This window comes from Crocodylus siamensis, chromosome 5 (genome assembly GCF_052110815.1).
Source record: "Crocodylus siamensis isolate JL-2025a chromosome 5, ASM5211081v1, whole genome shotgun sequence".
Classification (NCBI taxonomy): Eukaryota; Metazoa; Chordata; order Crocodylia; family Crocodylidae; genus Crocodylus; species Crocodylus siamensis.
The window spans coordinates 27,583,772-27,609,450 of NC_143399.1; the positions used below are offsets into that span (position 1 = coordinate 27,583,772).

The window sequence follows — 25,679 nt, forward strand, 5'->3', positions numbered from 1 at the left end:
AGTGTGCCACCTGGCCCTGGTGGCAGTCCCCCAGTCTGACAGCCACTGTCATAAGGATTCATTGAGATGCTGCCAGAGCACTTTGGTTTGGTTACATAAGCATACAAATACCTGGGTCTTTATTATAACAGCCTTTTTCCCACTTGCACACAGTTTACTATTTTAAAGAGTTCACAATCACAACCTCATACCTTCTGTTAATCCAAGAGATAAAAATGTTACATAATCTAGGATATATATGAGGTCAATTTGAATTAATATAATTTGCTATTTTACCTTTTTTCCACTCTTGACAATCCTATTCATATCAATGGGGCCTCTAACAAAGATAAAAGATTGGAATAGCACTTTATTCTGCTGTCTAGGCTTTGTTCCTATCTGAGTTAACATGGCGTAAACCTGGAATAATTCCACTGCAACAAATTGAGAATTTCTTGCATCAGTGACAGAAAAATAAAATCTCTTGGCAGGGGAGGGGTTGTTTTCTGGTTTTTGATTTTTTTTATTTTTATTTTTATTTATTTTTTTTGATGAATATGGACAGAAGCCAGCAATTGCACTGTTTTGTCTTATGCTCTTGTGGGAAAAAAGCAAATATTAAAAGTCTGGTAAACTCCTTATTGAATAAGTAGTTACCTGGTAAGCAGAGGCAGTACAACAGTGGGTCTCAACTGTAGTTGCACCAAAGTAAGAGGTGTTATGGAGGGATGCCCTGACTCCAAAAGGTTGAGAACCACTGCTCTAAATAGTGAAGGTGAAGCCTGTGTTTTCTGGTCTGGACCTGGGGACTACAGTTCCCAGCATGCCACGTGGCCTGACAGGTTGCCTGCAATTGGCTAGAGTGTCTTCTATTTGGAACTCTGCATGTGGGTGCCGCTCCGCTGAGAGGAAGGCAGGCTTTTGCTGGCTATGAGAAAAGGTAAGTGAGCTGTGCACTTCAGGGGAGGGGGGCAGTTAATATTCAGTTTCCATCTGCCTGGCTTAGTTACTGTTGTATTGCTTCTCAGAGCAGCTCCTGAAAAAATGCATGCTTTGTGCTGAAGTGTATTAAGGCAACTTACCACCGCCCTGTATGAAGAGCTTCTGCATTGGGGATCATGCATTATTCTTAAAAAGAAGAATAAAAGAGGAAATTACTGCACATGTAGGAGCAATTAAAAACTAAAGCTGTACATTTCACTTTGTTAAACAGTAGCTAATGAATTCCTTTCCATAAAGGAGCTTGCCTTGGTATTCCAGCAAAAATGAATCCACAAAGTGAAAGTGATCTGATTTTTTTTTTTCACTTAATTTTTGCTTTGGACATATTTGTTCATGTCATTCTCCCCGTGACATTGCAAAAGGAAGGACATTTGGCTCTATATTGCTTCTCCAGTGTCTCGCTGCTAATACAGGGTTGCTGCACTTCCCGTTGCCATGAATATGTAGAGTATTTCATATCCATGTTCTACTGTCACTTCCAGGAACATTAAAGGCTTTTCAGTATATAATTGATATTTGGGAATTAATAAACATCAAGTACATGCACTGATTTTAGAATGTCTAATCTCGGGTAGACGTAAATTTAGGGGTGCTCGGGGCTGATTCCTTGCCACAGGACAGAACTGCTTGGTTTTGCTTTGTTCCAGTGTAGCCTGAACAATCTTTTCATTAGAAACAAAAGCCAAATAATCTTTTAAAACTTCGTATCCCTCATCAGCTTCTACCTCTCCAACTCTTTCTCCAAGCAATATCTCAGTGATTAACTTTTGGTAACTTAACTGAATTAGCAACCAGTCAGATTGAAAAATATTAAACATGAAGAATAGAATTGACTTCTGCATCTTGAATTCCTGTCTTTTGCTTTTCAAAGTCTTTTAGGAAGAACACACGTGCAGCCTGGACCTTATTTTAAATACTGTAAGGATTAATTGAACACTGTGTTGGAAAGAATGAGAGGGTGTGAGTAAATAGCTGGCTTGTGTGTATCCTCAAATGTCAGATCATTACCAAAGTTAGAAAACAGCTGATGCAGCAAGCTCAAGATGTCCGCATTTAGATCTGGTATACTTCTTGAGAATCAAAAATAATTGCCTTGTGCAACTAAACATAACAAACATGCATGCCACACTTTCCAGCGCATCATGGGAAGTGTGAAATAAAGGTGGTATTTTACTGTGTAATACCACCCCATAAGTATTTGCTACTGCGTTTAATTTACTTGTGTGTATGTATTTCTTTAAAATTAATTCTAAAGCACTACAAAATTGCCCTGCCATCACTTGTGATCTCTCACAAAATTGAACCATTTGTGTGATATGTGTAGATTTTGTTTACATATCTGCCCTTGCATAATACAGGCAAAGTGAAATTGCCACTGGATTTTAAGCCTCGCCTGCAGTTCTTTGTATAAAGTTGACAGATGCCATATTTCCAAGTGACTAATGCTCAGAAGAGTGCTAGAGACCAGTAAGAATCCTGGGGATTAGAGCCCTCCATTCGAAGATATTTATGGCCCAGGCAATAGCAATGCAAACTTGTGTTTTACTATCTAGTCAGGGTACATAAGTCTGACTCAAAAGGGGGTAGCTCCTAGGAGCAAGAAGGGTATTCAGATTCTGTGGCAGTCTTGACCTCATTGATGGAACGGTCAACAGGGCTGTCGGTGGCAGTCAGTACTAGGGATTTCATGAAGTCATGACCTCTCCCCAAGAAATCCCACTGAAACCAGCCATCGTTTCACATAAATCCTCGTGCCGGCATCAGATAGTAATGTCCTTCTATCCGGACTGACCTGGGCTAGAGTTGAATTGTATAGCCATAGTTTTGAGAAGTTTGGATTAGAAAGAAATTCTATATCAATAAATGCCCAGATGTGCCCCAACCCAAACTATAGCCGCGTGCTTAAAGATGATTGTGTTAAAAGAAGTGTGAAGAAATCCTGCAGTGCACTAGTGTAAAAAAACAGTACATCCCCCCACATACACACACACTTTTCCAGCACTGTCAGTCATTTAACATAACAGCAATCATTTCTTGCACAGCTGAAAAAATCTAAAACAGGCAGCTAGTTTAGATTTGCAGTGGCAAATATTATAATTGCTAACAGAGCCACATAAGCAAAATCTGGCTCGCTATCACTCTTTGTCCCGCTTGAAAAGTTTAGGGAAAGAAATTAAAATAAGATGATTGCCGTTCAGAAATAGTGTTGATAGTTGTGGAAAATTGCCTCTGTTTGCTTTCTTCTCGCAGGGCCAGAATTGGCCAGTTGTACTTGCCTCAAACAGTATCTTACTCTACAAATATAGCCTCTGGAAGCCTACTTCAAGTAGGGTGCAACTCAGCTGAGAGTGAGGGTGCAGTCTCTTCCCCAGAGCGCCTCTATTCATCTCTTCCACTCAGACCTCTCTCTTGTCATACTGACGCACATCTGCAAGGAAAGTAACGTTCAGTTTCTGGATGTGGAAGGCAGGAGGAGCATTCAGTCCTTCATGTTATTAATCCATCCATTAAAGAAGTGCGTTCTGTGATTAATCCTTCCAGACCTAATTGCTTCAACTTTATGTAAAAGTTCCCTTGGGTAAGCTGCTTTCCCATTTGAGCAAAGTTTCTTCTGACTAAATTGACTAAATACGTTCCATTTGGGTTGGATGTATTTACAAGGTGGAAGGTCCAGAAACCCCAAATCGTGAATTTGGCGTTAAATGTGTTGCACTCCTGCATAATGATACTGGGGATTTACTGCTCTCTTTGAAAGTAACCTTTCCTAACAACAACAAAAGCTAAAATGATGCTGTCTTTCCAAGATCTTTCCAAAGGCAAATACTTTTACAGGGAGACTGAGGCTCAATAGCTTCTGCAGTTATTTCTTCCCTTTCCTATCTGAAATTTGCTCGGTGCTCTCTGAATTTTTCACTAGGGTCCAGCTCACTGGAAAGCCCTCATTACTTTTAGCAAAAACAGTATAAGCGTTAGAGAGGAAGCAGTGGGCCGATGAAGAAAGGCAGAAGTGGCAGGGAGAGAGATTAATTCATTTCAAAGGAGTCTAGGCTTTTACAAGACAGGTGTTAAATGTCCTACCGCGGGAGAGCTATGACTTATAGCATTCAATAAGTGTGCCGGAGGTAGTTAGCAAAAAGTGAGCAGGCACAACACTGTGTCTTTAAAAAGTCAGCCATGAAACAGAAGGCAGTCGGTGCAGCTTGTATGAGCTTCCTAACGTCATGCTGGCTCTAAGCCAGCCTGATCTTATTTCACTGTGTCAAATTGTACCTCCTTATTGAATTCCTTTGCCAGCCTACTTTATGAAAGGAAACCTTGGGGGTTCTTTTGCTGTTCTTGATAAGCTTGTAAAATTATTTGTTTTAGTTGCTTGTAGGTAGGTTTTTCTTTTTTACTTTTTTTCCTAGAAAAAAATGACAATGTGGTGTAATGTTGCCTGGTGAATGATTTCTGAGATGCTTATAAAATGGTGAATGTGTGTAACAGTTTCCAAATGAAAGTGTTCCTTGCACACTGGGGGAAGAGGGGGTGGGGGAGGCAACCTCTTGATAGATAATCTCAGTAATTAAAAACTGGAAGTTTGTGTGTCGGTGTGTGTTTTGTTCCTAAATGAAAATGTCACGCTTCTGCAGCTTTATTTGTTCTTTCAGTCTTGTTTCGCTGTATTGGGGAGAATGTTTTGCGAATAGTATAATTGTTGCACTTGTCATTTTGCAGTCATCTCCTTAGACAAACTAAGCCATCTGGGGAAATTGCATTAAATTATCTGATCTACACTACGGGAAGAAGCACCTTTTTGTTTAGTTTGTAGCAGTTGTATTTGGTGTTTTGCATCTTGCTAATCAATATAATACTATTTTTCAAAAAGTTTTTTAAAATAATGTCAATTTCCCCTATAGATTTTTGTAAACTTTAGATAAACATAATGATTTCCCCATTCCTCACTTCTTCCCAGGGTTCTGTGAGATTTTGTTGGAATCCATTAATGCCACAGTTAGAACATCTTGAATCTTTGGTTGGTTACACAGTGTGATAGGAATGACTTAATAAAAAAAAATTAGAAAGTCTTGGTTCACCTCTATGTGTGTCTTGTGAACATGGTAGAGGTGGAAAAACATCTATTGTGGAAAATATCCAACCACTCTACATGGGAAACAGCGGGAACAAATGGGATTTTCTTCAAATTCACTGTGTTTATGGTGAGTCCAACCTTATCTCTTCTGAACTCAGGACAGCTATGCAGTAGCTCAGGAAGGATGGTCTTGTGGCAGTTATGGGCTCAATTCGTGTCTCTGGCACAAGCCTCCTGTGAGACCATGAGAAAGTCGCCTGACTTGTATGTGCCTTTGTTCCCCATCTGAAAAATGAGGGTATTGATATTTCCCTATCTCACAGAGATGTTTTGAGGACAAACTTTTATATGCGAGTAACTCAAGATACCTGGGTGAGGGGGACATAGAAAATACTTACAGAACGTACCTAATTATTCTGGAAAAGAGTAAAATTTAACACACAATTTAACATGCAATACTGACTTTTAAAAGCAAGTACCTCTGCAGTTTGGAGCACCAGCCACCTTCTTTTTCCTAGTTTATTAGATGCTATCAGCTCTTGTTCTGAGGAATGCAGGGCCTTACCTGTAACTTCTGCTCTCCAGTGGAAAGATTGTGGTCTATGAGAGAATACTTGTTTCTGTTACATTATATTGCTTTAAATTAAATTACTTGCTAATAATTTAACACAGTTTTTTCCCCCCTTATTGATCAGTTTCTGAAGTGAAAGAAACCTCTGTCCTTCCCATGCTTTCTGTTGACATGGAAAACAAGGAAAATGGCTCTCTGGATGTCAAAAAGTAAGTGAATCCATGATGTATAATATGAAGTATTGCATCCAGTATGCGTAGACAGCGTGGGGATTGATTTTAAATCCTAAATGGCATGGTGGCAGAGAGGGGAACCCTGCCTCTGGGCTGGCTTTACGCTTTCTCTGTTCTCAGTTGTCTTTAGTATATTCCAGCCATGATACAGAAGTGTTTCAGCCATTGAACTGTTAAAGTGAGCATGTAGGAGTTTGCAAGACTGTTAAGAAGGGTGACCATGTGTCCTGGATTGGCTGAGACAGTCCTGGATTTTGTAGGCTTTCCTGGTTGGTGTAAATTGAAGCAAAAGTCCCAGATTTTGCTGCTGCAGGCAGAGGCTGCTGCTACAAGCAGTGTCTGGCCTGGTTCCTGCTGAGCAGCAGTGGCAGGTTGGGGGGTGGCCAGCTGGGCTGACCACCACTCCTCCTGCCTGCAGGGGATCAGCCAGGGCTGGAGCACCTGTGTGGGGTGAGCTGGGGCAGCTGTCCATCACCAGCAGCCTTGTGCCCTGTCACAGTGGCCACTGCCAAGGCCTGGGCTGCATGTGGGCGCTGCTGGTGGTGGCAAGGAGAGGCTGCTCCCAGCCAGGTCCAGCATCTGCATGTGGGGGATGGAGTCTGACCATGAGCCTCCATGCTATCCTAGCCCACCATCAGGGCTCCTGGGAGCTGCAGTATGGGGTGGGTGCATGTGCGTGCACACGAGTGCAACACTCACCATCCCAGATTCTCTTACTGTCCTGGATTTCCTTAACAATTATATGGTCACCCTGCTGTTAAGAGATTCACTTCTATGCTATGCATGCAAAAACAAAGCAAATCTGAATTGTGCACTTGGTTCTGTCAAGTTTGTGATTCTGTGTAGAGAGAAGTGCTTTGATTTCAGTAAAATGAAGATCTTCATAGCTCTCTTATCATAACTCTGCCTGTTGGCTGATGGCAAAAACTAAAGCTATAGACAGAATACCAACATATTTAACTCTCTCGTTTTCTGTTTTAACAGCTCTCTATGCACTCCCTATGCACTTTAATCCCATACCTGGGATTAAATCCTGATATTGTTTTAGGGCCTGAATTTTCTCTTATACTCTCTCTGACCCCAGCTGAGTTCTTCCTGATCTGCATAGGTGTAGTACATCCAGTTGGTATGATTGCTGGAAAAAGCAGATGGTGTGTGTCCTGGATGATGAATGAAGTGGGTAACTAACTGGCTGAGTTCCAGTGGTACTGATTACAGTGCTGGTGAGGTTAATTTAAATGTATTAATGATTGTGAGGGAGTGGGGCCTAGGAGCGGCCGTGAACTCCCTAGCGCCCCCTACCGTCATGTTAGGGTGGACTCAGCACCCTCAGAATCTCGCCTGCCACGACTTTGCTGTTTAATAGGTTAAATGGGAGGCTGCCTTTGTTCCCCTGGTGAACGGTATGCGTGTTCTTGCCCCTACTCCAAATGGGGTGCCTCCGTGCGCCCCTCCCTTAAGGGGTATGCGTGCCTCCAAACCTCCCCTTTAGCACTCCCCAAGCCTCGCAGCTGTTCCATGGGACATTGTACAGTCCCCTGCCCCTCAGGTGCTCTCTCCCTGGCACCCTGGGCTCGTCGCCCGCCTGGCGCCCCCTGGGCCGGGCTCCTACCCACCGGCCTGTTACCGGCACCCCTTGGGCCTGGCTCAACGCCGCCACGCCTGCCGCCCACTCTGGGGCCTATACCGCGCCTCTCGTGCTTTGCCCCCTCTGGGGCCTCGCCCACTCTGGGGCCTATACAGCGCCTCTCGCGCTACGCGTTTCCCGCTCTTGGGGCTCAGGTGGCTGTAGCCGTGCCTGGCCCCCTTGACCCTTTCTTGGGTCTTTGCCAAGAATCCCGGGTTGGGCTCAGGCGACCGGAGCCTTACGTGGCCTCCCCGACCCTACTGGGTCTTTGCCAATACTACCGGGTTGGGCTCAGGTGGCCAGAGCCTTACCTGGCCTCCCCGACCCTACTGGGTCTTTATCAATCAGAGCCTGCCCCACTCTGGGGCCTGTGCCGCGCCTCTCGCGGCTGGGGCTACAACCCCTCCACTCAGCAAGCACCCTCCTGGCACTCTTTATACTGTGCCTGCTGTGGCACTGTGCCCCTAATGGGCACCGGGAACCCCCAAGCTGCTGGGGAGCTCCCGTGAGGCCTCCTCACTCCCCTACAGCCTCACCCGGTCCTCCGGATTAACTATAACCAAGACGCCAGCCACCTGGCTTCAACATAAAACACAGAGCCTCCTGCTCATAACATAAACACTGAGCACCCCCGCCAGGGCCTCCAACCATACCTCTCATCAAGGTGCTCTCATCCCCGGCATCATCGCAGCCAGGCAGCCCCACAAGGCTGCCACTACCAATTCCGGCTGCTCAGCTCAGCCGCAGAGCTCCTGCTCCTGCAGCTGCCAGAAGGGAACTGCTAGTCAGGCTCCGGCCTGGGCTGTTTATAAAGGCCTGGCCCTGCCCCCTTCTGGCCACCTGACCCACCTGGTGGCCCTGGCAACCGGCACCTGAGCTGCCCGGTTGATTGGCAGCTCAGTTCCTTTTGCTTCCAAGGCACAGGACACCTTGGTGCTCCTGTGACAATGATAATAAAGTATGTTAGGGTGTCAAGAACCTTAAAAAGATGGTCTAGTATTTTAAATCTAGATAAAGAAGCAACTGTATTAATTAAGGCAGAGCAGATTCAGGCCTTTGATCTCTGCAGTTTTTTGGGCTGTTGTACTTTGGTCATGCTAAAAGCAAAGACAGTTGTATTTCCCCAAGCAGAACTCTGATTTGTTTATATTTGTGCATGTATAGAGAGAAAGCAGCTTAAGCTGCAAGTATGTTGGTACCTTCCATCTGCACAGTCACAGAAGGTATGTCCACATGTGCCAATTTAAGACGCATTAGCCATTTTTAAGGTGCATTAAGGGCATGTGTCTACACATGCATTTCCTTCATGCACCTTAAAAATTGTGATTTTAAGTTATTTGCACCTGAATTTGATACATGTAGAAACAGGTATCAAATTTAGGCATGGATAGCACCTTAATGCAAGAGTAGATGTGCTAAGGCACATTATGGCTGTATGTCAACTGACTTGGGACTAACTTCAGTCAAAGTCAGCCTGCACACTGCGTTAATGTGCCTTACTGTGTTCATGTGTAGAAGTGCGCTGAAATGGCCTTAATGACGTTAGGCAAATGTGCATTGAGTTTAGGCACACATAAAAGTTAGTGTAGACACACTCAGTCTGAAGTAACAAATGTCTTGGTCTCTAAGGGTGCCTGACACAAGCTGGGAGGCTGCTCCATTGCACTGTAATTACAGCACATGTGAACAGACTAGATTAATCAAGTCTCCAGTATGATGGAGGAGGAGGGGAATCTCGAAATGGGAGCAGTAAGTGGCACGTGCTGGCCCAAGGAGTTTGCTGGGAGGAAGCAGGACTCTCAAATGGTGCAGCAGCGCCTTGATGGCAGAAGTGTGCTCCAGCTCAGTCTCCTGTCTTCCTCCTCCAAAGACAGAGAGATCTCTTTCCCTGCTGGCTACCCTGGCATCCACAGATCATGAAAGGTAAAGGTAACGCATGCATGGGTTTTGTCTGAAAGCAGGTATTTTAAACATCTGCGACTTGAACCTGGGATTTTTATCCCTTTGGATATCTAGGGCAGATTCCTCTTGGAGTCAAAATAAAGACAGTACTGAGCACAAATGCTGCACAGCTGCTGCGTGCCATGGCTTCTGCTGGGGACATGAGCAGTTTTCAGAGGCATTTGTCTCATAGGTGCACACATCCCATGGTGGTAAGTGTAGTCCCAATCGTAGGCAGATAAATGAGAGAGAATGTTTCCAGTCTCTCCCCTCCGCATCTGATCTGCAAAGATAGCTCATCTCTCCTTAAAGCTCCCCTTCCCATGATGCTTGCAAGACAATTGGCAATGGTTAAGTTCTTAAGCATGACAGCAATGCAACTCCTCAGCATAATCGTTGCTTCAAGAAGCTTATGCAGCACCTGGTTACCCCATAACAAGCGCTCTGGTGACAGCCCTCAGAACTGGTGAACTTCCTCTCCTTTAATCGCAGGTTACAATACTTGTAATTCACATTAATCTATGCAGAAAAAATATACATATAATATGCCATACACATCTCTCAGAAATTATCTTCAGTTAGGAACCTTTTCTTTACTGTGGGTACTTCAGGGGTGAACCAGTCAAAACAAGGACAGTTTACCCATAGATTCATATGATAAAGACTTATCCACTGAACTGAGGATAGCTTTTTAAAGTTGATGGGGACTGTAATTAAACTGAGCAAAAACTTTGTAATCTAAATGAATGTATATGGGGTGGATGTGTGTGCTTGTCTCCAAAAGGAAGTATTCAGAGGTAGCTGAAGGGGATGTAGATAGATTTAATGAAATCTGTTTTTTTCACAGCTGTATGTTTCAAGGTCTTGCTGCTTCCACCACATGGTGGCAATAAAAGAACAAAACATAGGGACTGTGGTGACAAGTACACTTTATTCATTATCAGTGTAGCTGATATCTAGATATCTACTTGGCCTATAGCTTTAAAAAACTCCCCTCACTCAAGGTCCAGGAAGAGTCTATGCCTTATGAGGCAGGAATGTGTAATTATTTATTGGGGCAAGTTAATCCCAGATACAGATATACTAAGGTCAGTGCAGTTACAGCTAGTGAGTCCAAGCCTTTGTGTATTTTCTGTACTATTATTATACATGGAGAAATAATATACTCAGTTTAAAACCTTTTAAATCATAATTTGAAGTAGAAGTAACCTTGAAACTAAAATCTCTTTATAAAAATAGATACAGAGGCAATATTACAGGTTAGATCTTTTATCTGATGTGTGGGAAGGAATAAGTAAAATTAAACACTTTAAAAAAAATTTAATTTCCAGCGTTTTAAATGAGAGATGATGAAGTTTGTCGGTGTGATATCATAGGCATAGGCTTTGCCAGTGCACCAGTTGATGTAGTACTTGTCTCTCTATTCCTACAAAGTACTGCTCTGACTGCCCTGAAGAGTAAGGGGACTGAGGTGTTCGTAGTATGTTTTAATTTTTAAGCATCCCAGGTTGAGCAGCAACGCTCTGCGGGAAGGCATTCTTTATTGACAAAAAACATCTGAGGATTCTGCAGTGCATTCCCAGTATTCAGCTGAGGAGTGAGATTTTTGGTCATTCCAGAGATTTTTGGTCACTGCAGATATGTGGCTCAGTTCCCTTGAAATCAATGAAAATAAGATGAAATACCGTATTATGCGGTGAGTGTGAGAGGCTCTTCCAGGCTGGCCCTTTGTAGTATTTGGATCGTTCCTGTGGAATTCATTTGTCATAAGTGACAGAAATGCTTTTGAAAAAGGCCAAACAAATGCTGTTGTGCAAAGTAAAGTATACACTGGTATATAACTCTCTAGAGTCAGAATTCTGTTGATGCATAGACATGCAAATTCAAGGAGCCAGAGGAAAACAGTAGGCACAAAGTTGACTGCCCTCTCAATCAAATTTCAAACAGTCATAAAAGTTGGAGACACCAAAGAAAGAAGAGAACTTGGAGCCATCTTCTGTGATTCTGCTTGTTGCTCTCTGATTTAAAAACAGCAAGGACACCTTGGGCTCCTTACTGACAGAGGTTATCAGTGCGTATTTCGTTGCAGTCAGTCTTCTGTCCACTCACACACAGTGATTTGGTATCTAGCGAGGCTGGCTACAGGCACCTGTCTACTCAACCTGAGTAGGACAGGGCAGAGATGGTGTGGTAGGAAGAAGAACCTCTTGAAGAACAAGCCAAAACCTACCACCTGATGTATGACATTTATGCTGTATGCGATATGTCTCTCTGTGGACCAGGACCTTTTAGTGGTGGAGAGACTTGTGTTGTGTCCCATGATCTCTCGCTCCTGGTAGGGTCAATCATGGTGAACAGGCCTGAAGGGAGGTTCCAGACAAACCACGGTCCAACCCAAAGTCCTCAATGGTGGATCCGACAGAAGACGTCAAGATTTCAACAGCTGTAAAGAAGAAAGAAGGCTGCAGCAAAATGGAGGTCTCCTGTCATTTAGTGTCCTCCTTTGCCCCTGCGCCCAGATCTCTACCTTGTCAAGATCATGTAGTTGCTGTTCCTGTTCACCAGCTTCCTCACATTAAACAAAGTCATGCACAGGCTTCTACCACAGGAAACAATGCGGTCTCCTGTGCCAACTTCCAAAAGCCCTGTGGCAATGGACTACTGGTGATGGACAGGACTAGTAAATCCAGAAGTCTCCAGCCACAAATCTTCATGGAGACAGCAGTAGTCTGATGGTCTTCTTGAACCTAGCTTGAAAGGGGGAGCAATTCAGTAGCTGTGCTACTGTGACTGAGCTGCCCTATTCAGGATCTCCTCTACTCACTCTACATGATGAAGGGGCTAGAAAAGGTGCCTGAAACCTAGGCTGTCTTATCTGCTCCTGTCTGGGTAACCATGTCCATTGGGATCGTTCTCTCTGCAGTCACAAACAGCATAAGAAGACAATGAGTTTCACAAACACCTTTATGGATAACCGAGACAACAAATGACCAGAAAGAAAAACTGCCATCAACTCCAGGGAGCTAGTAAGATATAACATTGAAATTGAAGCTCTGAGTAAGACAAGACTACTGGAAGAGGTTCAACTGAGGGAAGAGGTTGGAGGCTGCACCTTCTTCTGGAAGGGGAAACCATCCTAGGACAGACACATTCATGGCATTGGTATTGCCATCAAGAATCAGCTCGTCAAACAACATACGTCTTATGACCCTCCGTCTTAAGCTCAGCAACAGCCAGTACACCACCACCACCCGTGTGTATGCCCCAATGCCTGATGTTGTTGATGATGTCAGAGCGCAGTTCTACTCCAACCTTAACCACATACTGACCCACAAGGAGGATAAGATCTTTCTTCTCAGTGACTTAAACACCAGAGTCAGATGTCACCTGGAACTCTGGAGTGGCACCACTGGGAAGGAAGGAATAGGGAAAGTCAGCTCCAAAGGCATCCTTGTGAGCAAATGCATGGAGCACAGTCTTGTCATCACAAACACCATCTTCGGGCAGAGAGGCCATCTAGAAACACCCTTGTTCTAACAATAGCATAGTCGAGAAGAAGCCAGTATTTAGAGCCTATGACTGGATGGATATCTATATCGTGTGAGTCGCACGAGGAACTGATGACTGCTGAACAGATCACAATCTTATCAGATCCATTATGAACATTCAGCTTGCTCTGAAACACCAAAAACAGCCTAAACCACTACAAGGGACTCTCAACACCAAATCTCTTCAAGACCCGACGATCTGTAAGGATACTCCACTGGTGTCTCCATAAAAAGATCTCTGCCCTGTCCACAAATAAAGGCAACATTGAAGAACTATGGAAGGGGTTTAAAACTCCCATATGGCTTGTGCTGAATCCATTGGCTATACTGTCCATTGACACCAAGACTGGTTCAGTAAGAGCTGAGATCCAAGCCCTCCTTGACCAGAAGAGAAGGACTTATTCTGCTTTGCAAGATGATATCTCATCTCAGCAGGAGGATGAGATGTATCAGTTGCTCAGAGCCAAAGCTCAAAGGAAGGTCTGGGAAATCAGAAATCAGTGGTACCACGATAAAGCCAAAGAGTTTCAGCTTTATGCTAACAAACATGTCATGCATAACTTTTTCCAGGGAAGAAAAGCCATCTACAGCCCAACTTCTCATGTTCCAACAGTCTACAACAGGATAGCTTAGTGCTTCTCAAAGACAGTGAATATGTCCAAGCTAGATAGAAAGAGCCCATTGAGGCACTCCTGAACTAAGCTGACTGTAGCAGATACTGCCATTGAATTCATCCCCCAACACCCTGAAAGGTTATCTGTTACCACCCCTAGAAGAAGTTTGCTATTCCAGCAAGGAAACCAAGAACAAAAAGGCTACTGGACTGGATGGCGTACCTGCTGAAATCAATATGTCTGGTGGTAAGGAACTGTTACTGAGATTCTCTGAATTTATTCTCCAAACTTGGAACAGTGCAGAGATTACTGGGGATCTAAGGAATGCCAACATTGTGACTATCTTGGGGAAAAGAGATAAGTTTGTATGTGGTAACTATTGAAGTATTGCCCTCCTTTCTACAGCTCTTGTCTGCATCCTCCTGAACAGTCTTTTACCTCTTGCTGAGGAAGTCCTGCCAGAATCTCATTATGGTTTCAGGCTATCCTGTGGGGCAGTTGACATGATCTTTGCCCACCAGGTCCAAGACAAGTGTCAACAACATCAGGACTTTTATATGACCTTCATTGACCTCACTAAAGCTTTGGATTCCATACATTGTGAAGTGTTGTAGAAAGTACTGACCAGATTTGGATGCCCTGAAAAGTACATCAATGTCCTGAAGCTTCTCCACAACCAGATGTTTGCAACCGTTCTACGTAGTGAATCGGAGACAAGATCCATTAGTCATTCAAACTGGGGTCAAGCAAAGAAGCATCATCACCCCAGCTCTGTTCTCCATTTATTTCGACAGTCATCCTGGTTCTCAATGAGGACCGCCTTCCTTCCAGAATGAACACTGAAGCACCCTCCATCTGTTCAATGTTCAATCTGGGTCATTTTTGCTCAAAGACCAAAGTACTCAAAAAAACCGTCGTTGACTTTAATATGCCAGTGACTGCACCATCCTTGCACATACTAAGGAAAACCTCCAGACCACATTGGATCTTTTGGAGGAGCCTCCAAAATTATGGGCCTCTCTCTCAATATCAAGAAGAATAAAGTGTTCTATCAGCCTGCCGCAGGCCATTAATGTGACCCCTCTCTGCAAAATACCATTGAGAGAGAGAGAGAGAGAGCCTGGAGGCAGTTGAGCCTTTCCCTTACCTCAGTAGCCATCTCAGAGAGTGAATATTGGTAAGAAGATCCAGCACAGTATCTGGTATGTAAATGCCTCCTTTGGGAAATTGCTTTAACATGTCTATTCATTGCAATGTCTGGGAAGATGCAAAGATCCAGCTCTGCAATGCAGTCGTCATCCCCACTCTGCTCTACAGATACGTAATATGAGTGACCTACCATCATAATCTCAAAGCAGAGAAGAGAGAGTGGAGGAAGAAGGAAAAAGAGAGGAATCCTAGCCTGCAACCTACTCTCCCCTGTGGAAAGGCCTGCAACTTCTGCAGACAGATCTGTGGCTCAAGCATCAGACTTTTAAATAATCTCAAGACTGATCAATGAGCCGTGGTAAAGATCATCCTCAAATCAAGGGATTGCTGATGTATGCAATACCAGAGTATTTTCAAAAATGTAATGTATGCAATACCAGAGTAGATCCTAAAATTAGATCCTGGGCTTGGATCCCAGTTGTCATGATTCTGGCAATTTGGGGGATTGTCTGTTCACCAGGAACAGTACAGCACTGACACCATGGTTGAGGAAGGGGGCTGTATAAGTGTCTACATAGATGGCTGAAGCATGAAATGTGTATGAACAGGGATGAGGCCCTCTGAGCAGCAGGAACTCTCTTCACCATGAATTTGGCTCTTAGTTTAGGTGTAAGCTACAGATATGAACCTTACAACGTTGCCACTGCTTTCACTGTTAGCTCACAGTGTAGTTCGCTGTTGACCAACAGATGCATGGACCCATTTGATACTTCATCGCAACTAGACATTGAGCCATTAAGGACTATTTGCTGGCTACGATGATCCAACCTGTTTGAGGAACATTTATGGCAAACTTCTTTAGTATTTTAAAAGTTCAAGCCATAGAAGCATTTTAGAAAAGTACTGATAGTTGCTTCCTTTGAGTGTTTCCCACACAGTTCATTTCCATAAATTAGTGGTTGAAAAGGAAGCCAGGCTAGCTGCATGCAGCTCTCACCAACACCTTGCAGGAAAAAGTTTATCTGTGAGAACATGGCAGGCTCAGGATAAAGGACACTGCCTGAAATTGCTCTGAATTAATAACCACTGGGTAGCATTTATAGATTTCATAGATTTTCAGGGTCAGAAGGGACCTCAGCAGAACATCGAGTCTGATCCCCTGCCCTGGGCAGGAAAGCGTGCCGGGGTCAGATGACCTCAGCTGGGTGTTTGTCCAGTCTCTTCTTAAGAAGGATTTGTTATTTCTGCTCCTGAAACAGCTGGCCTAAGTCAACTGAATAAGGAATCGATTCTGATTATGTTCAACAGATGTTTTCTAGGGCTCATAGCTGATTAGAAAATCCATAGATTTGTTAAGTCTTAAAAGCAATTTTGGAGAGTTGTGTAACACGAGTATTTACAGAGCTTATCACTGTATGTGTATCCCTGATTTAGAAAAAATATGTAAGTATATATTCTCATAGAGGTACATACAAAGATGTTAATCTATGAAGAAACATAATTTGATCTTCAAAAAGACTGGAAAATCAAGGACAGTACGTAAGAAATCTTTTGTGCAGAGCTTGGTAGAAGAAAAGTGTTGAGAGACCAGAGTCAAAGTCTCAAACATGGCAGGCCCTGGGCTCCAGTGCCAGGAGGTTGTGGGAGAGTTTGAATGCATCATTTTCAGTGCCTGGGTAAGAGAGGCAACTTACCCTGGCTAATTTCAAGATGGGAATCCACGTGCTCCTAAAAGGAGAAGCATCCAGCAGTTGTGTGTTGACCTTGTTATCAGGTCACTAAAGTGGGAGACAATATGAGCAACCATTTTGTTTCTGTATAAGGGCCCCAAAAGACACCTGCCATCTTACAGAAAATATAGCTGGGGTGCACACACAGGAGTATGTGCGCATTTAGTGATTACTTGTCTGGATTTGCATTTTGCAGTTCAGTAGAGAACGGGCGACCTCCTGACCCTGCTGACTGGGCTGTTACCGATGTTGTAAATTACTTCCGAACTGCAGGATTTGAAGAACAAGCCATTGCTTTTCAAGAACAGGTAACTTGGGAAGCCTGTGTTAACCCTTCAACTGCCACAATGCTTTGACACCTCATTGTGCCACAGGGGCTCACTGTACAAAAGTTACTGCACAGGCAATTGGAGAGGGCTTCTTGGAAGGGATCATGTGTGTGAATGCTCCTGGGGTTTTTATTTTTGCATGCTTTTTCCTTTCATGAAGCACTGCTGGAGAAAAGCTAGTCTTGTAGTTTAAGCACTAGTCTGGAAGCTAAAAAAAAAGCTGTTCCTGGCTTAGCTATAGTCTTCTTGTACAACCCTGGGCAAGTCACTATTTCAGGTTCACTGTACATTAAATAGGGATAGCATTTTCCTACCTTAGAGATGCATTGTGCAGGTAAATCCAGGAATGCATGGCAGATGCTGATGCTTCGAAAAGCAAATTGCTGTGGAAGAGCATGTCAGCAAAGTGGGGCAGGGGCTGCTTTGTTCAATTTGAGGCTTTCTCTCTTGGTTTGGGTAAAGGGTTCCAGGCAAAACTTAGCTAAAGAGAGAAGGAAACAGCATGTTGAAAGTAGAGGAAAGAGCTCATACTCCTGCATGGCAGCTGTTTCTCTGCCATGTGAAGGATCCATGGCCTTAAAAATGGACAGAAAGGGCAACCAGAGAGTGAATTACACTAGAAGCTGATAAGGAGAAATGTGGAGCCATTCTCTTACCCATCACTGCTTCAAGTTTGACCCATGCCACAACTGACCAGGGAGAGCTTCAATGGCCCATGTAAAAAGACTCTACAATTTACATAACCACCATGAGATGGTACCAACTAATACATTTGCTGGCAATATCTGTCAGCAGCAAGGTTGAATGATTGAACAGGTCTTTGAAACTGTGCCAGCTGCACACTGCTGAGGCATATGAGTGGGACAGCGTCAGGAAAATTGCTTGCTTACGCACTGCCATGTAGTGCATATGTAAATCCAGATTTTAGAAACCAAGGCTATCAGTCTGGCTCACACTTTGTGAACACTAATCCCCAGCTGTACAAATTTGGGGACGTAAATTTAAACAGCAAAGTTTGTATTAATGTAGCAGAATAAGTGGTCTGTTTTTTTGGGAGGTGCAGTATTTCTGGGCATAGCAGCACTCTTAAATATCAGGTTCAGGTGCCTCAGTATGGGTTTAGCTGCCCAAGTTTAAGTCTCCAAACTCAAATGCTTTCCCCAAATGGTATATTTACAGTGAATGAATGAATGAATACCAAAGTAATCTGATCTGATGAGAGAGGTGATGTTCTGGAAACACTTTTCTTTTTATTCTTTACATCCTTCTTTGAGATGTTATTTCCTACAGTTCAGGATCTGATAAATTCAAAAATACTGGCCTGAAAAATCACACTGATGAGCGGAAGAGTATCAATCTCTTTCCTGACAAGCTGTTTCTACCTGTTTTCTTTGTTTGCTTTTTAAGATTTTCTACAAATTATAGAGTTCTGTTTTGGTGAAGTAAAATTTGAACTGGGAAGAGAGCTATAACATGCATTTGAATCATATTTTCCCTCTCCCAATACAACAAACCCATTTTAATGGACCTATGATGATTACCAAAAGTGATATTTTGCACATATTTTAAATATTTCAGAACCTGTATTCTGACTCTTTGCCACCTTCTGATATAGTGGTATATTCATATACCTCCCTTGAACTAAAAGACTGCTTATTTAATTAGAGATGGTTCTGAACTTGTCAAATACTTCAGTTTCTCCATCTATCCATCTACTTAAAATTTGCCATAAACTCTTTCAGAGGTTGAAGGTCTAACCTCTTGCGGTCACCAAAAAAAGCCTGCCACAGAGCTGTCTTAGCATTGTTTTGCACAGTGCAGTTAAATATGATAATGAATACAGAACTCTTCAAAAACAAATGTGGCATTGAAAGAAGAATAAAGTTACCCTCCTGCACTGGGTTAATTTAGCTGATTTAAGAGCTAAAAAAAATAAAACCCAAATGTAATTTGTAAGTACAGTGTAGTAGCTAAATTATGTCTTTTATTCTTGTGGGAAAAACTAGCTTTGTTTTGGGTATTTCCCCAGAAGGGGTCAAGTAGGCTCTTTCTGCAGCTGTTTTTAATTTGTTAGCATATTTTATATTTCAAGGGGTACATTTAACAACACAATAAACTTCAGAGCAGTTCATACCAGAATCAAATGGTCCCAGGCACATCATATACACATGTGCCCGGGACAGCTGCAATTTGAGCCGGGGTGGAGCAGGCCTGTGGCTGGCTGGGCTGACTGGGTGCAGTAAAGTTTTGGCCCAGTAAAGTACTCCACTGTCAGATGGTGTTGTCCCCCAACAGTACTTACTATTCTATAGCTGAGTTAATTAGTTTACTGTGCCCTTGTACTGGTGCATATGTGGACTGTGACGCTTTACTGCAGAGCTAATTAGTCAACTCTGCAGTAAAGCACAGGTGCAGATGCACCCAAGATGAACAAATAAGCAGTCAGGTATTTTATCTGATTAAGTTTAATAATTCTTGATCAAGAAGATCACCTGTGACTCCTTTCTGCCCACACAGGAAGGATGGTTTTATGTGTAGGATGGACACAGACTAAGGATTCGGGAACCCTGGCTTTTCTTTCCGACCCTGTGGCAGATGCCTATGTGACTTCAGTCAACTATCTTAACGTCCTAGTGCCTCAGTTAACTTGCTGATAATGTAGCAGTAAGAACTCCTAACCTTACAGCGGCACTATTAGGCCAACCCACTAAGGTCTGGGACAGACATTGCATAACCCGATTTGAGCCAAATCGGTTAAGTCTGATACTACATTCAACCAGGTTTATCTCAAACTGGTTTCAGCCATTTTCAAACTGGTGTATGTGCACTGAACATCTGCTCTGTTACAGGTTTAAACCAGTTTCTGATCATCACTGAAACCGGTTTATGTGTAATGTCTGTCCCTACCCTAAAAGAACTGTGAGACTACAGGATGGAAAGTGTAGAAGCACAAAGTACTTTTATTTTATTAATTAGAAAAATATAATAAAAATACAAGTTATCTTGATGACAGTGAGGTGGGACGGCTGCCATGGGTTTGTGGGGAAAGCTGCTAGCCATCAAGATTCTGTTTATCTATGTATTTCTGTTAGTTGTTGCGTCTCTAAGGCTCCTCAGATTGGTTTTCCTCCTGGAACCCATCCATTGTGGCAACACAGCAGGACCAGTGCCAGCATTGCCCTTCTCTGCTGGCCTCTGTCTACTCTCATACATGGTCACAGAGCAGACAGCAGGGGTTAATACTGCTTCAGGATTTTCCACTTTCACTTCAGCAATTTTCCAAGGGACAGGTATGAGCTGGTCCATCTTCTTATTCCTCTTGTCCCACTCATGTGGAGGGGAAATGTGATTGTGTTTGTGTGGTAAGAAGTAAGCTACTTCATCTACCCATGGCCTGGAAAATTGTTCTCCACTGAACTGTTTCCTCCTCTATCATTAAGAAGAGGGAACACAAAGATCATTTTTGTTTACAGGGGTTGGACAAAACATACACCTATCTAGGAATTATTGGAAAATGTGACTTCCAGCTTTGTAGACCACTGCACCTTTGAGTAATGGAAACTAATTCTATGCTGTCTTTGGAATGAGCTTATAATTCATGTTTTGACTCTTTTGTAAAATGCTCTGATGTTCTATATGTAACAGTAAAATTCTCAGTGCCAGTACCAGAAATAACCCCACCGATATTCTTGGCTGCATCGTAGCAGAGGTTTACAATTCATGGATGCCATATGTAGTTCTCTGTAACCACTGGCACAACAATTTAACCAATGGGATTACAGAATGCAAATGAAGTAACATCATCAGTATGGTTATTCTCTGATGTCACAATCACTCTGTGCCATCAATGACAACTATCTTAAAATTAAACCACTGACTTTTTGTGTCTTTCTGACAAAGAGACCTTTATAAAAGCCTAATCATGGAGAAGCATAGAGGAATGCTTTGTTTATCGCTTTAATTTAATTTTTAAAAACTTGCAGTGTTTCTTCATATACAGCTGAGAAGAATCACTTTCACTGAATCTTCTGTGATTATTAAGAAGGAGATCTTCATTTCATTGTTGAGACAAGATGGTGAATTATTATGAGGTTCTAGGAGTGCAAAAAAATGCCTCTGCTGATGATATTAAAAAGGCCTACCGAAAGATGGCTTTGAAATTGCATCCAGATAAAAATCCAGAAAATAAAAAAGCAGCAGAAAGGGAATTTGTTGAAGTCTTTAAGGCATATGAGGTTTTATCTGATGCCAAAAAACGGAACATCTATGACAAATCTACTGAAGGAGTTTTAATTAGACAACAAAGAAAAGGTGGAGGTAAAGGTGAAAGAAAAGAAAAAGATAGGAAGAGAGAGAAATTCAAAGAAGGGAAACACTTTGATTCTGAATTCACATTCGGTAGCCCGTACGCAAATGTTTTTGGAGGAACAGATGCCTTTTCAGGGAAACTCTTGGATGATGCACTTGAGGCCTTTTCTGACGTTCCTGGAAGACTCCATGGAAGAAGACGCAGAGGCAATGAAGGATATTCTGTCTCTATTTTTGGAGCGTCTCCTATATCAGGGACTGGATTTACCTCATTTGGTTCTCAGCAAGCTCGGGGCTGCTCTTCATCCACTATCACTTCACTCAACAACAGTGGGAAAGGCAACTTCAAATCAATCATAACAACCAGCAAAATAGTTAATGGTGTCAAAGTCACCACCAAAAGAATTGTGGTGAATGGAAGGGAGAGAATAGAAACCATTATTGACCATTAAAATTCTCAACAGCAAGTGGTAAGAGGCCATGGATATAATTGAATAACAGGTTATTGTAAAGATATTATCAGAGATGTTAAGCTATGACATGTTATTTTAGGAACTAACAGGAATAGTTAGTAGGGAGATTTCAAACAGCTTGTACTTTGTTTCATGTAGTTTAAAGAAAAGTATTTATAAACAGCTCTTCCAGATTTAGTGTAAATGTACCATAGATTTACGAATTATGTCTTGTATTGTTATGCATCAAACATTTTAAAGACTGAAAATATCTATACATACATGTATGTCTATAATTTCTCTGCAGTTTGCATTTATTAAACTTTACCTAAGACACTGATCACAGTTCAGGCAAATCAGTGTGAACACAATAATGAATCCTTTGTTTCTCATGATTTTGACTGTGAACCAAAATGCTCTCTGTCATGAAGTTCACATTTCCTGGACAAACGACACTGATATAAATTTGTAAAAAAATAATAATAATAACCACTAGAAGTTTGTAAAAAGAAAATAACAATATATTTTGGGGGGGGTTGCATAAATGCTGACAGCTTAGAATATTTTAATAAACAATTAACTATATATTATAGTGTAGGAAAAGAGGTTTGAGTACAAGTTATAAACTGTTTGTTAGCCTTTTGTGAACAAATTCAGAATCCCTAAATGCTTTACTTTATTAAATCAAATTACAGAAAAGGCTGTGTAGCATAACTGCATCAAGGCACATAGTTCTCAGGAACTCAGCATCCAAAAGTAATTCACTTGAGCCCTTTGATGCCAGTTATTGCTCATCAGACTCTGCTGTGTGTAAAGCTTCTATGGGTGTAGTTTGGAGAGTGTCATATAATTATTATGATTATTATTTATTTATTAATTATTATTATTATATTATTGCTTTAAAAAGATAGTTTTATGCTTAAAGCACAGAAGTAGCTGTTAGGGGATCTGGGTTCTATTTCTGCCTTTGTGATCATGGAGAAGTTATCGACAATGAATTTTTCAAAAGTAATCTCAGATGGACAGAGCATGAGACGAGAAAGCATGATTGTCCTAATTTCACAGACAGGGAACTCAGACGCACAGAGATTTAGTGACCTGGGTCACACAAAACAATATCTAACCTAATTAACACGAAACTTAGATCTCTGAATCCCAGTTCACTGCCTTTCCCACAAGACTTCTTTTCCCTTTCTGTCTAATACTAAAACAAGCTACACCATCTGTACCTATTCATTTGAAGTAAACATATGGTGGAAGGAAAAAATCTCACATATGGATGCCTCAAGATAGGCGCCTGCATGAATGACACATTTCCTATTGCTGCTGGGATCCATGGACTTGGCAGGTACCTTAACACTTTTGAAAAGCAGGGCAGTAGTAGCCAGTGTTTGTTTGCAGATGTTCAACATTTAGAAAAGATCAAGCCTTTATTTTTTATTTTCATTACTGATCCTCTGTTTTATTTCTGTCTGTTGCAAAGCTCTCATTAGATTTATACATCGGCCTTAATTATTCTTTAATTCTTCTTGTAGGAAATAGATGGGAAATCATTACTACTGATGACAAGAAATGATGTATTGACTGGACTTTCATTAAAACTGGGGCCAGCTTTGAAAATCTATGAGTATCACATAAAACCTCTACAGACGCAACATCTAAAGAACAATTCTTTATAGCAGACTGTCTCTTTGGGGTAACATTGTGCCTCAAATAATAAATAAGCAATTTGGTTTCATATGATGGAACTATGTAAAGCAAGAATATGTATGTTAAGAATTTAAACAAAATGAAAATATTATATATCCTATTGGATAGATTTGGCAATGTAGTGCACTAAGTCTGGATTCAGAGCGGTGGTTTGAATTTTCAGATGGTACCTAAAAATTTTCTCTTTCAGCTTCTTCACTGAAGACACTGGGGTAGTCAGATGTTTATAATATCCTGATGAGAAAGGGAAGGTTTTTTTTCATTTTTAAGCCATACAAGAGGTTGACTTCTAAGAGTTACTAAAAATACCAAAACAGGTTTATTTACGTACATCTCTATGGTTGAAACAGCAAAAGTAGATTTTGTTTTATGCCAAATACCTGCTGCAGTTACTGCTCCTTGTAATTTATGGAACTAGATTGGGATTTGCCAACTCACCCTTTTTGTGCAGAGGGTCCTATTTTTGACCTTATTAAGGTTTACTTGTGGTATGTTGCAATGTTTAATGCTGTACATACAACTAATGTAGCCCCTTCTATAGCAGAAGGCGTTGCTGACAGTTAAAACTGCGTTGCATATTTTGGGTGTCATTTATATTTTCAGTTTGTTTTCACCCAGTTTTAATAGTAGTTCTAGATAAGGTATGGTTGTTTTTAAAGAGCCTGTATTGCTTTGTGAAATAAAAATTTTTGTTTTATTTTTTTTAATTTAAAACAACTTGTTTTCTAACAATTTTTGCAGAAGGTTGTAAAAATAAGTTCTGCACATTTTTTAATATTATTGTATTTCATGGTGTTGTAATGAATAATTTTTTATGCTTTACTTGACTTATGGCTTAGATGCTTGTTTCCAAAAACTTGAAAAAAGCTGTCTTGTTACCATACATCTCTGTTAAAAGAGAGTCTTGTTCAATCTGTTTGTACCAGTTCTCTATTTGATAGGCTGCTTGCTATTTCAGTAAAGCATTCTTTATGTTTGGACTCAGTTTTCTTTAGAGTGATCAGCTGTCTCAGAATTATCTTAGTTGTAGTTGTACCTTTGTTGTAGCATATGGAGGTTCCTAATACTCTTCTTTCTCCATTTACACAGTAGCATGAAGTCAGAAGGCTACTTGATGTTCTGTGTTGTCATTTCTTTAAATGTTTTGCTTTCTTATCTATCCATTCACCCTTTTGGCACCTGATTTTCATCTATTATAAACTGTAGGAGTAAGAACTTGCTGACCGCAAACATGGCAAGTTCCCAACACTTCTAACTCCCTGCAAATTTAATTTGCTCATTTATCCACAGAAATTAATGCTCTTACCCTCTGAATGGAAGTTATTTTCGTAGAAAACCATTTCCTCTATTACTTTTGATGTTCTCAGTGAGGACCTATGCAAAACATGGGAAGTGATAGTACCGCTGTACTCCGAAATGGTTAGCTTCAGCTGCAGGACTGTCCTGTTATCAGCTTTCCATTTTAAGAAACATATAGGAAAACTGGAAAAGGTCCATTAAATATAATACTGTATTTGTAAGTGCATGAAGTAATCATTAATACACATAATACAAAGAATTTATATCAATTTATTCATTGACTGTAGAGAATGACAGTTGCCAGTTCAAACCTCTGCAATGTAACAAAGCTGATTTACTCAAGATTTCTTTGCAGTTCTTCTTGCCATGTTTTAAGAGCAAATGAGTTTGATTCAAAAGCACCCAGACCCATTTTCTCTCTTGATCAGTATTTTGAACTGGCTCGTGCAAGCAGAGGCAACTCGCTAGCAGGATGAAAAGGAATTTGGAGGCAGCTGTGGAGAATAGTAGTGAGTTGGTTAATATCTGTGATCGTTGTGTTTCTTTACCATTTTGTTAGCTTTCCTTTGCTGTCACAGTCTCTGCACGGTCCACTGCTTGGTTTTGTTTTATTAAATGATTGGTGGTATTTTTGAAAACCTCTGCTTCAGAACAGATTGTGAGTCATTTGAAAGAGGAAGCCAAAGCCAGATGTTTTCAGCTAACAGACCCTCTCTTTCCCTCACCAGACCTGTAACTTATGAAGTGTTGAGCCAGAGACTATACAAGTAGTCTATTCACCTCTCTAGCTACAGACACACAAGGAAGGCATGGTCTGCTGTTTTGCTCCTGAAACGGGTCCTATACTCCCAACTCACTAATGGCCACTGCTCTAGAGGTGGGCAAAAGACACCTTGGAAACCTTAAAAGCCAATCTGAAGAAATTTGATATTAATATCAATACCTGGGAGACTTGAGCACTGAATCATCCCTTGTGAAAGACAAGGCATTGGCCATTTTGACCAAACCTCACTATTAGGCCTGTGTGAATAGGGAAGTATTTGAGTTGGATTTGGAGTCTGCCGATTTGGAGGACAGTGATTTGATTCAGATTACTGTCCTGAATCGAGTTGGCA

The 25,679-nt window shown here is 41.7% G+C and overlaps 2 protein-coding genes and 1 pseudogene across 6 annotated transcripts in view; all 3 read left to right on the top strand.

The window, feature by feature from the left end:
* Window positions 1-807: 807 nt before the first annotated feature.
* DNASE2B (deoxyribonuclease 2 beta) overlaps window positions 808-25,679 on the top strand; it is an 81,843-nt gene continuing 56,971 nt past the window's right edge. The window contains exon 1 of the mRNA XM_090046940.1: window positions 808-919. The gene's annotated coding sequence lies outside the window, so the exon portion shown is untranslated. The remainder of the gene's footprint in view (window positions 920-25,679) is intronic.
* Window positions 854-25,051, top strand: SAMD13 (sterile alpha motif domain containing 13). Of its 5 annotated transcripts, none has more exons than XM_090046943.1 (5): window positions 4,231-4,357; window positions 4,937-5,180; window positions 5,749-5,833; window positions 16,663-16,774; window positions 23,091-25,051. In XM_090046943.1, the coding sequence occupies exons 2-5, from the start codon at window positions 5,129-5,131 to the stop codon at window positions 23,232-23,234; spliced, it is 393 nt and encodes a 130-aa protein (XP_089903069.1). In that variant the 5' UTR covers window positions 4,231-4,357; window positions 4,937-5,128; the 3' UTR covers window positions 23,235-25,051. The 5 variants fall into 5 exon arrangements, with proteins under 5 accessions (XP_089903071.1, XP_089903069.1, XP_089903072.1 ...); XM_090046946.1 differs by lacking the exon at window positions 23,091-25,051 and adding an exon at window positions 20,269-20,397; XM_090046944.1 differs by having other exon boundaries at window positions 4,266-4,353.
* LOC149863629 (dnaJ homolog subfamily B member 6 pseudogene) lies at window positions 20,869-23,067 on the top strand (annotated as a pseudogene).